The sequence below is a fragment of the Cololabis saira genome, chromosome 5 (genome assembly GCF_033807715.1).
Source record: "Cololabis saira isolate AMF1-May2022 chromosome 5, fColSai1.1, whole genome shotgun sequence".
Lineage (NCBI taxonomy): Eukaryota > Metazoa > Chordata > Actinopteri > Beloniformes > Belonidae > Cololabis > Cololabis saira.
Window position 1 is genome coordinate 37939324 of NC_084591.1, and position 15300 is coordinate 37954623.

Consider the following 15300-nt stretch of genomic DNA (forward strand, 5'->3'; position numbering starts at 1 on the left):
CTTTTCGTCACACGCCGGTAAACACATGCAACGTCCCCGGAGCTCGCCGAGCCTCCTGGTTTTGGACTGTCTGGAAAGTTCTCTGCCCTTCTGTCACATTTCCAGACTGTGCGGAGCGACGTGAACTGGGAAGCACTCGAAACTCTTCTCGTGCAACGACGACATAGCAGAGTCTTTTTTACCCGAAAAGCTGCTGGGTTTTTATTCCGAGTTGCAGAGCTTTTTAAAACGACGCGTGTTTAGTGTTTTTAAGGAGTAGCGTTAGCCTGAAGCGCGTAGTAAACACCGCACCATGACTGCCGAGGAGCAGACGGCCGAAGGCCAGCACGTCCCCATGCAGGGCGAGGACGTGACGCCCAAGAAGGACGGAGGGGTTGTAAAGGCGAGTGGTGATGGGTGTTTGGGGGACTAGTCGCTGTTAGCTGAAGCTGCTGCTGCACCGTCGAGATAAACCAGCTAATCCAGGCTAATGCACGGCTGCAGCGCCTCGTCCTGGTTGCATGTGTTAAATCGACGCAGAGCCTACGGCGTAGGGAACGCGGCGAAACGCTCAACGTACGCCGTAGGTTCTGCGTCGATTTAACGCGGAACCATAAATCAGGCTTTATGCATTGCTGGAGCATAAAGAGCACTGCTTACTGCCTCATGCTCCCTTCCGCCTTTTCCAGAAGGATCTGGTGCCAAGAAGAAGCAACTATCACCAATACTGATATGTGCAATAGACAATAATGGCTAATATAGAAACGACCAAGCTGTAGCTTTGGAGGAGACATTATTCAGCTTTGACAGATTTACCTGCTATGATGCATACTGTAGCATTAGGCAAGGCTGGTTTATTTGTATAGCAACAATTCAACACAAGATAATTCAAAGTGCTTTACAGCGGCATTAAAATACACAATTTAACAGTAAATAACAAATAAAATGATGAGAAAAGAGGTAAAATAATAAAAAGCACAATTGTTTAAAAAGGTAAGTATTTAATTTAAGAGTACGCTTCAGTAAACAGTAATGTTTTTATCCTGATTTAAAGGATCTACAGTTGGAGCAGACCTCAGGTCTACAGGAAGTTTGTTCCACCGGTGAGGAGCAGAATAACTGAACGCTGCCTCACCTTGCTTGGTTCTGGTTCTTGGGAACCACAACAAACCAGATCCAGATGAACCTCAGGGGTCTGGGAGCTTCATAGGAACTAATAGACCAAGCATGTATTTTGGTCCAAGACCATTCAGTGCTTTGTAGACTTAAACTCTCGTTTGACTCACTGGAAGCCAGTGTAGCGATTTCATGACCAGTTAACTCTAAACTAAAGGGTGGCCATACAGGACTGGGAGTACTTTTTAGATATAACCTGTGTTGATGTCTGCATATTTTTTTAATTTCTCACCTTGTTTTGTGTCTTACAGCTGATCAAGAGGGAGGGTACAGGCACAGAGCTCCCTATGACTGGAGACAAAGTGTTTGTCCATTATGTGGGTACGCTTTCAGATGGCACACATTTTGACTCGAGCAGGGACAGAGGAGAGAAGTTTTCTTTTGAGCTGGGCAAAGGTTGGTTTCATATATCGAAAAGAGATATTAATGTTAATCAATCATTGTGCACCATCTGATTAATTCAATTTGCTCTGTCTTCAGGACAAGTAATTAAGGCATGGGACACTGGCGTGGCTACAATGAAAGTGGGAGAGTTGTGCCAGCTTACCTGTAAACCAGAATACGCTTATGGATCTGCAGGCAGTCCACCCAAGATCCCTCCAAATGCAACTCTGATTTTTGAGGTACACTTCAATTCATCTTGATCAATTGTACACTTTAAAGTATACTTTGGGCATTGTCACTAAAATAATGCGCATGTATGGTTGTCCATTATTGTATTAAAAACATATTAAGGTGTTAATTTGTGTGTTTAGGTGGAATTGTTTGAATTTCGAGGGGAGGACATAACTGAAAATGAGGATGGCGGAATCATCAGACGCATCATCACTAAGGGGGAGGGATACTCCAAGCCTAATGAAGGAGCTCTAGTTGAGGGTAATGCATTGATGCAGCTCTTTCCTTTCTGATAATGACCATTTTTGTTTTAAGGATTTACTTAAAAAAAACAAACACACACAATTCCATTCATATGATGCATAAACAATAATAACAGTACATTTTATTTATTTATTGTCCTTTACAAACATACCTTTTTGTATTCTAATTGTAATTTAACAGTTAGCTGCTGAAAAACGTATAATCTTTATTGCTTTACATCTCAGATAACAAATTATAAAATTGAGAATTTATATTCAAAATGAATTCTCTTTCAAAGAACTTCAAGGAACACTTAACACCATTAAGTTACGTTGGACAAGATTTTATTGAACTAAGTATGAATGGCTGTGTGTCGACTATCACACACAATGTCAGTCTTTTAAAGTCCAGATTTAATGTTTTTGCCATTGTGTTTAAAAATGTATTTTTTTAAAAACCTGTGTGTGCACACTACCTACAAACATATTATATGTACACATACAAAAGAGACACATTTAAACTCTGATTGGGAATGACTGCCGGTATGTTAAACCTACTTGGAAAAGAGAGCAATAAGAAAATTAATATTGCATAAGGATGCACATTTATAGTGTCTGATCAGTCATCCAAGATAAAATCCAAATAGGTCATTGATAAAGTTCTATAGCTTGTTGATATGATCTAAAACCTAATAAAAGGAAAATCTCTATCACTTTGATTGTCAAAAGTGAACTGCAGCTTGCATGACATTGGAGACTGCAAATTAGAACCATTTCCATAACGTACAAGTGATAATTCGTTTTCATTTTTACTGACTTTTAAAAACATTTTTTTTTAACTCAATTTAATCGATAAATCAATTTTATGGATCGTCCAGCCCTATGAACTTCAACCTGAATAATGGACTCCTTTGTTGTGTAAAGACAGGCACATTTTTAAAAAGTATTTGTTTTTTTTTTAATACATCCGGGGAGATTGCTTTGTCCTCAGGTGCTTTTTTTTCTCTTGTTAAGGCTATCTCTGTGGCTAATCTATCAACATTCCCATTTTCATTCAGTCACTGTGGAGGGTACCTACGATGAGCGCACATTTGACGAAAGAGAACTGAAATTCGAGGTTGGCGATGGAGAGAATCTTAGCCTGCCACCTGGAGTGGAGAAGGCTATCACGGCTATGGAGCAGGGCGAGGAGGCAACCTTCACTATTAAGCCTAAGTATAAACTTTTAGAGACTTTTAGAGTAAACGTTTCAGTGTTATTGTTGTGGGGTTAAATTTCAAATATTAAACTAGAGAGTTTTTAAATAGTTTTCTTAAAGACAATTCATACAAGCAATACCTGTACCTAAAATAAAGCTATTTAGGCAAAATTATAATTTTTTTCTCATCTGTGACATAACAATAAATGTTATAATAATCTGGTATAATCTGACTGTCTGAAAAGCTAAATAGTTGAAAAAAATCAGACCCCAACTGTGATTTTGGTAGTTATCCCAGCCATGGCACAAGTTTAAGTGTCATATTTTTCATTTGTAGATATGGCTTTGGGAATGTGGGAAATGAAAAGTTTAACATTCCTGGTGGAGCAACATTACAGTACAAGATCAAGCTGACAGCCTTTGAGAAGGTAAGAGATCTGCTGTGTAACAATCATGAATATTGTTGTTGAATTGATTGTCGCCGTTTTCCTCACCAGTGTTTTTTTTTTTTTTTAAATAGGCGAAAGAATCATGGGAAATGACATCACAAGAAAAGCTGGAGCAAAGCAGCATTGTCAAAGAGAGGGGAACCCAATATTTTAAGGTATGTTTTGATTAAACATGCATTTTTCTCAGATTTTAACACTAGTTGGTCCGTGGCCATGTTTTCTAACATTGATTTTGTGTGCTACAGGTGGCAAAATATAAGCAGGCATCTGTACAGTACAAAAAGATTGTTTCATGGATGGAACACGAGGCTGGTTGGTCAGCTGAAGATCAAGTGAAAGTGAAGGCATTGCAACTGGCTGCACATCTAAACCTGGCCATGTGCTACCTTAAAATGCATGAACCAAACCAAGCCTTCGAAAGCTGTGACAAGGTATCTGTTAACTATGTCTAAATATGACATATTCACCAATTTGCTAACACAAGTTGTTGTTCAGGGGATTCAAGGTGTCTCATTTCTTTCATGGAGGGTGTATATTTATTGCTATAGAAATATTTTTTGATTGACTGATTTATCACTTTTTGAAAAAGTATTATTTTTTACTACCTCTTCTTTTTATCTACTCATCTAATGATATTCTGCTTACAGGCTCTGGAGATGGATTCCTCCAATGAGAAGGCTTTGTTCCGAAGGGGAGAGGCGCTCTTTGGTATGAAGGAGTTTGACAGAGCAAGAGATGATTTCCAGCGAGTTGTTCAGCTGTATCCTGCCAACAAAGTGGCCAAGACCCAGGTATAATATCGTATACGACAAATTATCAGTTTATTTTCTTCTCCTGAAAGATTTTAAAAGTCTGAAAACTTAAAAAAAATATGCATTCTGAGTTTATCACTTAAGAAAATTGGGCTATTCACCATTTAGGCAGAGATGAATGATTCAAACAATCACCAGCTTCACAATATTAGGTTAGAAAACGGTAATATGTTTAGTTAAAATTACATTGAAAAAATATATTTAGTTTTTATTTTAACCAAAGCAGCCCTATGTGAGTGAGTTTAAATCTTACAACCATCCAGACCTGGTTCAGGTCTTCTGTGTCCCCAGAATCAGAACCAAACACAGAGAAGCAGAATTTAGCTTCTATGCTCCACAGACATGGAGAAAACTTCCCGAAAACAGCAGGAATGCTCAAACCCTCAGTTCCTTTTTAAATCGAGGTTTAAAAATTAATTTGTTTACAGCGGCCTTTGAGTGAATTATTTAATTTCAGTACTACACTTAAGTCTAACTTTTCTTTATTATGCTACTGCACTGTAACTCAGAATTTTTAGCTTTTTTTTTCCTCTGAATTTTTTATGTTTTCATTATGTATAGCACTGTGTTGCAAGAATATTCGTTTTTCTTTTTCCTGTAACATATCTGATTTATATTGCATGTCCTCCCAGGTGGCCGTCTGTCAGAAACGTATCAAGGAGCAGCATGAGAAGGACAAGCGCATCTATGCTAACATGTTCCAGAAATTTGCAGAGAGAGATTCAAAGGTGAGTAGTTGTTGTTCTACAGCAGCCACAAGAGGGTGGGATAAGCATGTTTTTTAGATTGTCACCAACAGAGTGAAAAGGTGCTCATTTGGTTTCTTCCCTCGTGAACAGAAAGAAGCAGAGAAGATCAAGAGCAACATTAAGGAGAAATGCAGTGAGGAAATGGAGGTTGAAAATGGAGAAAAGGAAGTTCCATGTCAAGCGACCGCATAAATGAAGATGCAACTGTCAAGTGGTGCAACTGTACTTAAACTTAAAGTTTAAGGTGTGTGTGTTTGCGCGTGTGTGTATCGTGTGAGAATGAGAGTATCTCTGAGAGCACTGATCTTGGGTGAGTCTTTTGAGTTTGTTTGTGTCCAGGCTTTTTGGTGTGGCAGCTAGCTGAGTGAGTGGGGCTTCCTCAGCTGATGGCTCTGTGAGAAGTGGATTTAATAAGTGAATTCTCTCTGTCACAACCCTGGCTCTGAAACTTGTCAACCCCCCAGCTTTGAACTGTGTATGTGAATTTAATTTTTTTTGTTCCAGAATTATGTAGGAACCAAAGTGCATCCCATGTATTTAAATGTAGAATTTCGAAACCCACACCCATGAAGGGCTAGACCAATTTACCTTGCACTACCTTATGTCCAATACGCCACTTCATATCTTTTTGATATCCATCCAAGCCTCTTCATGGGCCTACTGATCAATTCCTGGCATTGTGTTCATAAATCTGACATGTTTTGAATGTTGGTGCCTGTGTCTCAAAGTAGGTATACTGTAGCAGGACTGTGGTTAGGTGGAGTAACAGGATGTCCAGGAACAGCTGTCAGACTTGGAGCTGGATTGAGCTCTCTTATTGCCCCTAGGTTACAGGACTGTTCACTATTGCTCTGGAAATATTGACTGTTTTCTTTCTCTTGTATTGTGCTTGTCATTTTCTGTTGCTCAAACTGAATTGAAAAATGCAATTAAACTGGAATATTTGCATCAAAAAGCAGCTACAGTATAAAAGATCTCTCATGGACACGCTCAAGCAAGAGTTTTTTTTTTCCTTTTTTTTTTTTTAAGTGTTTGTCTGAATTTGTTCATATACATGTTGTCTGATTCAGTTTAAGAGTGTACACCAGAAGAAAAATGTGACCCCTGTTAATTTTAGTAAACAATGCCTTCTGTAACAAAGACTGAATTGGATACCTCCATTTAAAAAGGTGTCTTGTTTTATCTTTGTTGGGAAAAATTCACTTCTTGGTGTAACCTGACAAAACGATTTAATAAAGAGTAACTTGAAATAGTGTTTATGAATTCTTCACCACAACACAAGTTTGTATTTATTTTCTGAGGAGAGATTTTACTCTTCAGTTTCTTGAAGAGTATATTGGTGCAGAATTTTAAGTAAAAAAATAAGTTGACAGCAGTTCTCTGGGTAATTTAACAAACGAGTATTTTTATTTAGATCAGTGGATTACATGTTAGAATAATTGATTTCTGTCACTCAAATTGCAAGGTGGTTTTTACTGCTTCTTTCTGGTCATCTTTTCAGAAATGGGATGTGTTTTAAAAAAAAATGTGTTAAGTTTATTTTCCATCTTAAATGATGAACATTGAGACAACTGAAAAACAAAAAAATAATTGAATGGCTGGAGTGTGTTTTGCATATAATGAACATGACCCAGGCTGAACCTTCTGCAGTCAACACATTATTCTTAGTTGATGAGCTGGAACTGATTTGATCTGTAAACCCTCTCCGATGCTGTTGTCATCTTGCAGTTGCTTGCTCTCGTGCCTTATCTCTCAATACTTAGTAGGCTGGTTGCAAACAATGTGGAGATTATTTCTTACTTGGAGCCCTTGTTAATTACAAACATCCTTTACAAGTATTACAGCTTACAAAAAGTATTTTGGTGGAAAGCGGCATTTTATTGTGTGTGAAAGTTTTCACCAATTTGTTACCAAAAAGTACTCGTACTGTGAGCTGTCCTTGTATGCACAACTCTTCTTTTTCAGTCCACATATTTGTAGACGGGGTATTATGAGTACCAAAACTAAAAGGATATTAAAAAGTGATAAGACAACTATCTTAAAACTGCTATAATCTTGTTTTGCATTGTGGACATCGGGTATTTTGAATATTCAAAGTAATGTACAGCTGTTTCAGCAGGCCCTGAATGCCGGACCAAGATTTGTGGAGTAGAATAGTAATAAAACCACAAAATCTGTATCAGATGGGCCTTCTTTTTATATTGTTTGCACTGTCTTGCACTGGAGAGGTGATGCTGCTTTTAATCTCACTGTACCCATGTATAATGACAATAAAAGTATTCTATTCTATATATATATATATATATATATAAATATAAATCCAATACCTGCAACCATACTACCTGTCGCAGGTGAATTTCAGGTTTACTCCACCCTCAAATCTCCAAGCTGGTCAGTCAAATTAGACATAAGGAAGGGGTCGGCGTTTCCGCTTTGAGTTTTTCAAATTAAAATACACAGCGACAACACTAAAGAAAGTATTCTGTAGTGTCACAAATTAGTCACAAATCGTGTTAATTCACTATTGCATATCAGAGAAATTAAATCCAAAACATCTCAGTCGCGCATGCTTGACTTCGCTATTTTTTTCCGCCATTGTGCCACATCAACGCTTTTACGTTGAAAGCGCAGCTCGACCCATTCATGGTGCGTTCAGGCTCACCGGCTCCAACTTCACTTAATGTGCGAGGAGGGCGACTATAGTATGAGATTTCTCACTTCATTTCGGTCTTTGTGCCGCTTCGCGTGCAGTTAAATACGAGACGAGAGCAAAAGAGCCGAGCTGTGGAGCATCAGGGAACTCTTTTTTTTTTTTTTTTTAATATTTACATGCTCGAGGGTGGTCAGGGCAGGACGGGAGATGGGGTGTTTGTTTGCGGGATGAGAGCCGCCGGGGGAGCGCTAGGGGTCTGCCTGGGTACCGGTAGTGCGGAGCAGCAGCGGGGTCAGCTCTCACGCTGATGACCGAGCCGGGGACACGACGTGTTGTGACAAACTCGCCGAGATGATTTCTACGTTTTTCCCCCTGAAAAAACTGCGGCGAAACGGCAAATATCTCCTGATCGGGGTGATTGTGGTGGTCGGAGCTCTGGCCATCTACAACGGGAACGTCGCCACAAAAGCAAAAGCGTGGAGCGGTAAAATGGGTAAGTGTGCGGCTGCAGAGACAAGACGCGCTGATTCAACAAGTGTCACTGAAACTTTTCAGTGAGCCAAAGAGCTTGTTGCAGTACAATGGGTATGCAAAAAGTACAAATTCAACGTATACAATGAACGGAAACAAAATAAGAGCGTCGACTTTATCAACATGGTTTTTTATTATTGTTATTCTTTGCTTTTTTATTCTTAATTTCAAAATGAACTAATTTAAATCAAATTTCCCGAACATTGTTCTTACATATTCATAATAGTTTTTTCTTTTTCCTAACCATCCACAAACACAGACATTATGCATGTGTGATGTGTGTGTGTGTGTGTGTGTGTATATATATATATATATATATATATATATATATATATATATATATATATATATATATTCAACTATGTGTATGTATGTATAGGTATGTGTGTGAGTATAATTGCAGTATATAATAATGATAATAATAATAATAATACTGTTATTTAGCAGTGTGAGTATTTATAAATACGGGTTAAATGATTAGTGAATGGGGGTAGGATTAAATAAGTTTACACTTCTTCCTACACCTTTTTTGCACATGTATATTAAGATATCAATTGTTAAAGGATGAAATTCTTTGTTTTGTTTTCTTCTGTTGAAGTGTTGTTTTTTACATGTATAAAAATAAAATCAAACCCTGCAGAATTGTTACCACATAACATAATGCCACATCATTAACCATCAGAGTTGTATCATCTTTTCTGAGTCAGCAACAGTGTTTTGATCCTGCCCCGTGAAGCCCCGAACAGTTTTGCATTATTTTGACTGTGCAAGTTAAACCTCAACCAGCTCTTTTAAAAGGAAACAAAACTTGAGTCTACAGCAGGTGAAACAGCTGGATGACTTTTTTACAGAAGAAGCACTATGTGTTTGAGAGAAAGGGGGGGATGGGAAGGTCAGGAGTTCAAATGGCACGTAGAAGGAAGTCTCAGCTCTCCCTGGTTAACCAAATTTCCTGCAATTTACCTTATTTACACCTCAACTTACCATGTGTGATGCTGTTCCCACGCTCTGTAAAGTATATGACATGTGGATGTCACTATCACGGAAGAATTGATGGAGCTGAAACTGCAGATTAGTGTCTGTCCACAGGGTAGAAATAACAATATATGACGCAAGCAGTTTGTATGATGCTTCAGCATGTACATACACGCCTAAGACCTATATTACAGGGCTTACCCATGTGTACACACATTCTTTGTTGTAGCTCCAGTTTACAACAGGACTTCTCAGATGAAGAATGATGGAAATTCTTACAAGTCAAACCATCTTCTCTAATGCAGCAGCTATATTGCAGTATGATGAAGCAGCTTTCAATTATGTTGACTGTATAAATATAACTTACTGTCAGTTCACATGTAAGTGGTTTAAAAATGCACAGCAGTGCTCTTTTATTGGGGAGATTTTTAGCAGTTCGGTCATTCACTCACTCAAGCATTTTAATTCTTCTTTTAAATGCCCACTTCATCTTGTCCAGGGTTAGTTTAATTGTCTTTTTCCCCCTGTTCTTATAAAACGGTTTTATGGTTCAAACTTGATGCAATTCTTGTTTTTTCCCCAATGTTTGTTGCTGTTTTCTATCATAATGAACAAGTTTATTGCAAGTAAAAACATTTTCTGATTGTCTTTTTGGATTTCTAACTGAAGTGTTCTTGTTGACACGAATGCTACTTTGTAGCTGTGCTGTTCTCAATTTGGAAAATTAGGTGATCAATTGGATCTTTACAATTTATTTTCTTTTCTTTGCGATAGTCTTCCTTTTGACCATAGCTATCTCGTCACCACGTCACCATTATTAGATGGTCATTTTGTAGTGAGATTAAAACTAAAATGGGTGCTTTTTGGATGCATGTGGTGGTGTTTGGTTCCCAGCCCAAATTAAATTTTTAGCATATCCAGATTGTGTCTAGGTAGAATAATGGTTGTAGTAGCAGTTGTCGTTGTTGTTTGAAGCCAACTTCTACTACATATGGAAGTGGTGTCAAATGTGTTTCCAATTGGATTTGCACAGATGCATCTTAATCTGATGGGTTCGTTGCTCAGATAGGATTTTAGATAGACTTTGGTTTCCTTTGCATCATGAGGAGGAAGACTACATCTACCAAGTGAAGCGGGGATTCCTCTGATGGCTAGACTTGGCTGTGCCTTGGCAGTCAACCTGCCTGGACCATGGACCCTGCTCTATCGACATACGGGTGGAGACGGCTGCCTTTAAATATAGTAGTGAAGAGAGGTGTCCTCCGTTTCTGGTGCTTCCTTGTAACTTGTAGAAATTTTGCACCTCAACGTGACTATTTGCGAAAGTAGCGAAGGCAGTTTGGTTTGTTCACATCTGTTCCATGCATGTAGGTTACCATAGCAACCATGCAGATAAGAGTAAGTTGACAAAGAGAAACAGGTCAGATCTGATGACTTTCTATATGTAATGTCAATGATCAAACAGAAAGAACAGCGTCTTATTGGATAGGCTGAAAATCAGATTAGGGCTGGTGGTGTAAACATCACCTTGGTGCCATCAGATCCCTATTTGCATGTAACATGCTTGTTTAATGAGAAGTTAAACCACTCCAGGTAAACATTTACCGACACTAACTCTGGCTGTGTCACCAGTAGTTCTGTTTCATTCCTTCCAGACTGCCAGTGGCAGTAAACAGAGTGGATATGTCTCCTCGCGCTCCGCGCAGGTCGAGATTTAATAACAACAGTGTCACGTGAGTGACGTGTAGGCTACCTGTGCGTCTATAAATACCGCCCGGTAGACTACATCCGGCCTCTTGAATCTTCTCGCTGTTAACCTGACGTACATCGCTGGTTAATCGCTCCGTAGATCCGTGTTTCGGATCTATATTTTCTGCAGGTTCGGGGAGGTAAGCTCAACTCTGGTTGGTGGTGTTTGACAGCCTGCCTGTGACTCTTGGTCGGAGCGCACGTTGTGCCCTCTAAGGCTGTGGCTGTCAAGCCATCTTACCTCTCCCTTTCTCCATCGGGAGGATCCGAGCGCCCGTGTGTCGGGCTGGCTCGCTCCCCAGCCACACAAACGGTCTTGAATTGTTTGTGCTGAGCTGATTCCTCCACATGCTAGATGTCCCAGCCGCGTTCAGTGGTCCGCCCACTGCTCTCGTCTGTTGGTTCCTAGCCTGGCTTGGTGAGTATTTTTTACTTAAGCTTTAAAAAAAAAAAAAAAAAAAATATATAAATTTAAAAAAATATATATTAAAAAAAAAAAAAAAAAAAAAAAAAGCTAGTCCAGAGGTTCCGGACGCGTTCTGTGACGGCCACAGTTCTCGCTTGGATTGCCTGGCTCCACACTGAATTGTTTGGATTAAGAACAGTGGTGTGAGGAGTCTGTTAGATGTTCTGATCGAGTCTCGGTTCTCGCCCAGATTTCCTAACTTGACCCTTTTTATTTTTTGGAGGAAGCGATGATGGCTTGTACATCATGTGGCACTCTACTGTTGGTAGAGGATGGCCATGAATTGTGCCCCCAGTGTCTGGGGGTGGGGCACCTGAGGGAGGCCCTCTCCGACCCCTGCATCAACTGCAGCATTTTGCCGCTCTCGGTGAGAGAGGACCGGCTGCGTCAGGTGGAAGGCCTCCTCTTTAGGAGCGACCTCCCACCCTCTGGGCCCGCTCATGTCAGTGCAGGTTCCCGCAAAAAGCACCGGGACAAGCGCAGAGCGGGGCCCCATGACGAGCGCAGTGGCCCTACGCAGAAGAAGGCGAAGGATGCTCCCTCACGCAGTGAGATGGAGGATTTACGGGCTGAACTGGAGCAGCTTAAGGCCTTAGTGAGGGAGCGGGCTCTGCCCTCCCCACCTCTGGCGGTCCCCTGGGAGTCAGATTGTGGAGACGATGCTATGTCTACCAGGGCTTCAAACTCCATGTTTCAAGGCCGTGACAGTGTGTTTAGCTCTGGCGAGTATCCCTCCCCTGAGCTGCCGTGTCTGGTGGTTGACCCAGCTAGCATACAGGCAGAGGCTGGCTCGGAGACATCCCTCAGGAGCTCTGGGAGCACTGAGCTGGGAGAGGGCCCCTGCCCTTTGCAGGCGACACTACGTGCGGCCCTGGCTAAGGTCGGGCTGGATGATGCGCCCGCTGCCCAACCGGCGAGCAACCCATTCTTTCGCCGGACTCCTGTAGCCCCGCCCTTTGATGTCCCGCCCTCGCCTGCTTTTTTGCAGGAGCTGCGGCGCTGCTGGGCAGATCCAAAGGCGTTTGCCTACCATGGCAAGGATGCGAGGACTTTGGCCTCCATGCGCCAGGCGGAGCAACATGGCCTGGTTCACATGCCTCCCGTGGACCCGTGTATCGCCTCACTGGTCCTTTCACCAGATGAGGCGCTCAAAGATAAGGCCCGCTGTCCTAGGCCTCAGTGCCGGGTAACGGATAGCCTTCTCTCGACGGCTTATGATGCGGCAGGCCGCATGGCTCGCATTGGGAACTCCCTCTCCGTGCTCCTCCTCGCCCAGTCCCAGATGTTGCAGTCGGAGCATGAGGGCGGGGAGTTGGGTGACACTAACGACGCTGCGCTCCAAGCCTTCGGGCTGATGACCAGAGAGCTTGGCCGCCTGATGTCCACCCTGGTGGTGACGCGGCGTCAGGTGTGGCTGGCGCAGGCACCCATGTCTGATGATTGCAGGCAGACGCTACGGAAGCTTCCGGTAGTGCCGGGCCAGTTGTTTGGGCCAGAGGCAGAACAGGCGTTGGAGCGCAGGAAGCAGTCGGGTCAGGCATCAGAGGCCTGGGGTCGTCGGAGTGCGAGCATGGGACCCCCAGCTCAGCACTCCAGGAGACGGGGCGCACAAGACCTGCGCCGCTCACATCCCCCGAGCCCCCCTCCGCAGCCCTGGCAGCACAGCCGGGTTGCTGGGGGTGGTGGGCGTCAGCCCAGGGGCGCACACCCTCCACCTCGCCGGTCTCAGCGGGTGCAGGGGCAACACCAGCGTCCCCCCAAACCCCCAAATAATCCTCGAGGCACTCTATGAGGGCCTCGGGCCGGCGGTGGGCAGGTTTTCACATCAGCACCTGGCCTATTGGGCAGCCCATTCTCCAGATGTATGGGTTTTGAGAACACTGTCCCAGGGCTACAGGTTGCAGTTCCGCCGCCGGCCCCCACCACCCTCCGGGGTCAGGGAAACCTCGGTCAGAGACCGCGGGAGGGCCCTGTGTTTGTCACAGGAGATAGCCAAACTCTTGGACAAAAAGGCCATCACAAGAGTTCACCCACATACACAGAGCAGTGGGTTTTACTCAACATACTTCCTCATTCCGAAGAAAGACACTTCTCTTCGGCCTGTGCTGGACCTTCGGGGTCTGAACCAGTACCTGAAGGTCCTCCCATTTCGGATGCTGCGTACACGCGACGTCCTTCAATCTGTCACTCCAGGGGAGTGGTTCACCTCCATAGACCTCAAGGACGCCTACTTTCACGTCCCAATACACCCAGATCACAGACGGTTTCTCAGTTTTGCCTTTCAAGGCCACGCCTACCAGTTCACCGTCCTGCCTTTCGGCCTGTCCCTGGCTCCTCGCATCTTCACCAGATGCATGAGGGCGGCCTTGACATCGCTATGCCTGTCGGGAGTAAAGATTCTCCCATATCTGGACGACTGGCTTATATGCGCCCCCTCGCTCCAGGAGGCGGAGCTGATGACATCCAGGGTCCTCACACATATCGAGGCTCTGGGCATGTCGGTAAATTGGGAGAAGAGCTTGTTGCGTCCTACGCAGCAGACCACCTTCATCGGCCTGTCCCTCGATTCCGTGTCAATGCAGGCACGCCTTACTGCAGAGCGGGCACAGCGGATTCAGGACCTGCTACGGTCCTTCCGCCTCGGGATGAGGTTGCCCGTCCACGCATGGCTCCGACTGCTGGGGATGCTGTCGGCGGCCTCAGCTGTGACACCTCTGGGGCTGCTGCACCTGCGCCCCCTGCAGATGTGGTTCAACAGCCTCCAGATGGACCCTCGCCTTCACAGGTGGGTCAAGGTCAAGGTTACCCACCAGTGCCTTATTCATCTCCACCGGTGGCGGGACAGCACCTTTCTATTGCACGGTGTTCCTCTCGGCTCAGTCCCTTCGAGGCGAGAGGTGGTGACAACAGATGCCTCACCTCAGGGTTGGGGTGCGGTATGGCAGAAGAGGTCAGTCCAGGGGGTTTGGGGCCCTCTGTGGCGGGGACGGCACATCAATGTCCTAGAACTCCGGACTGTCTACTTGGCGCTGAGGCACTTCTTGCCCTTTCTCAGGGGCAAGCATGTCCTCGTCCGGACAGACAACACTTCGACAGTGTTTCATGTCAACCACCAGGGGGGAACCAGGTCGCTGGACTCCCTGAACGAGGCCCGGAGGTTGTGGATGTGGGCTCATCCTCAATTGGCCTCCTTGAGGGCAATGCACCTCCCTGGCAGAGCCAACGTGGTGGCGGATTCCCTCTCACGCCGGCAGCTGCCCCCAGGGGACTGGCGGTTGCACCCCCAGGTGGTGCGAATGATTTGGGATCGATACGGGGAAGCCCGTGTGGATCTGTTCGCCTCGGAGTGTACGACTCATTGTCCACTGTGGTTCTCCTTGGCAGAGACCAGTGCCCCGCTCGGGATGGACGCTCTCGCCAACACTTGGCCGAGAGGCCTCCTTTATGCGTTCCCTCCGATTCCCCTGGTGATGCCCACGCTTCACAGGGTGAGATTATCGGGTCACAGGGTCCTCCTGGTGGCGCCCAAGTGGCCCTCGAGGATTTGGTTCTCCACGCTCCTCAGCCTGTTGGACGGGGAGCCTTGGCAGCTCCCAGTACGGTCGGACCTCCTGTCCCAGCTGGGCGGGGAGGTATGGCATCCCTCTCCGAGCCTCCTTCAACTCTGGGCCTGGCCGTTGAGAGGGAAGGGTCATTCTTGACGCAC

General features: G+C 44.1%; 2 protein-coding genes across 2 annotated transcripts in view; both read left to right on the forward strand.

Moving 5' to 3' along the window:
• Positions 1 to 76: 76 nt before the first annotated feature.
• fkbp4 (FKBP prolyl isomerase 4) lies at positions 77 to 6470 on the forward strand. Its single transcript, XM_061721937.1, has 11 exons — positions 77 to 382; positions 1407 to 1551; positions 1636 to 1778; positions 1911 to 2031; positions 3071 to 3227; positions 3548 to 3638; positions 3731 to 3814; positions 3905 to 4090; positions 4307 to 4450; positions 5104 to 5199; positions 5311 to 6470. Exons 1-11 carry the CDS (start codon positions 293 to 295, stop codon positions 5410 to 5412), a joined length of 1359 nt encoding a protein of 452 aa, XP_061577921.1. The 5' UTR covers positions 77 to 292; the 3' UTR covers positions 5413 to 6470.
• Positions 6471 to 7912: 1442 nt separating this feature from the next.
• Positions 7913 to 15300, forward strand: part of b4galnt3b (beta-1,4-N-acetyl-galactosaminyl transferase 3b) — a 39877-nt gene continuing 32489 nt past the window's right edge. Inside the window, exon 1 of the mRNA XM_061721938.1 lies at positions 7913 to 8366. Coding sequence (XP_061577922.1) covers positions 8225 to 8366 — 142 coding nt within the window. The 5' untranslated portion in view covers positions 7913 to 8224. The remainder of the gene's footprint in view (positions 8367 to 15300) is intronic.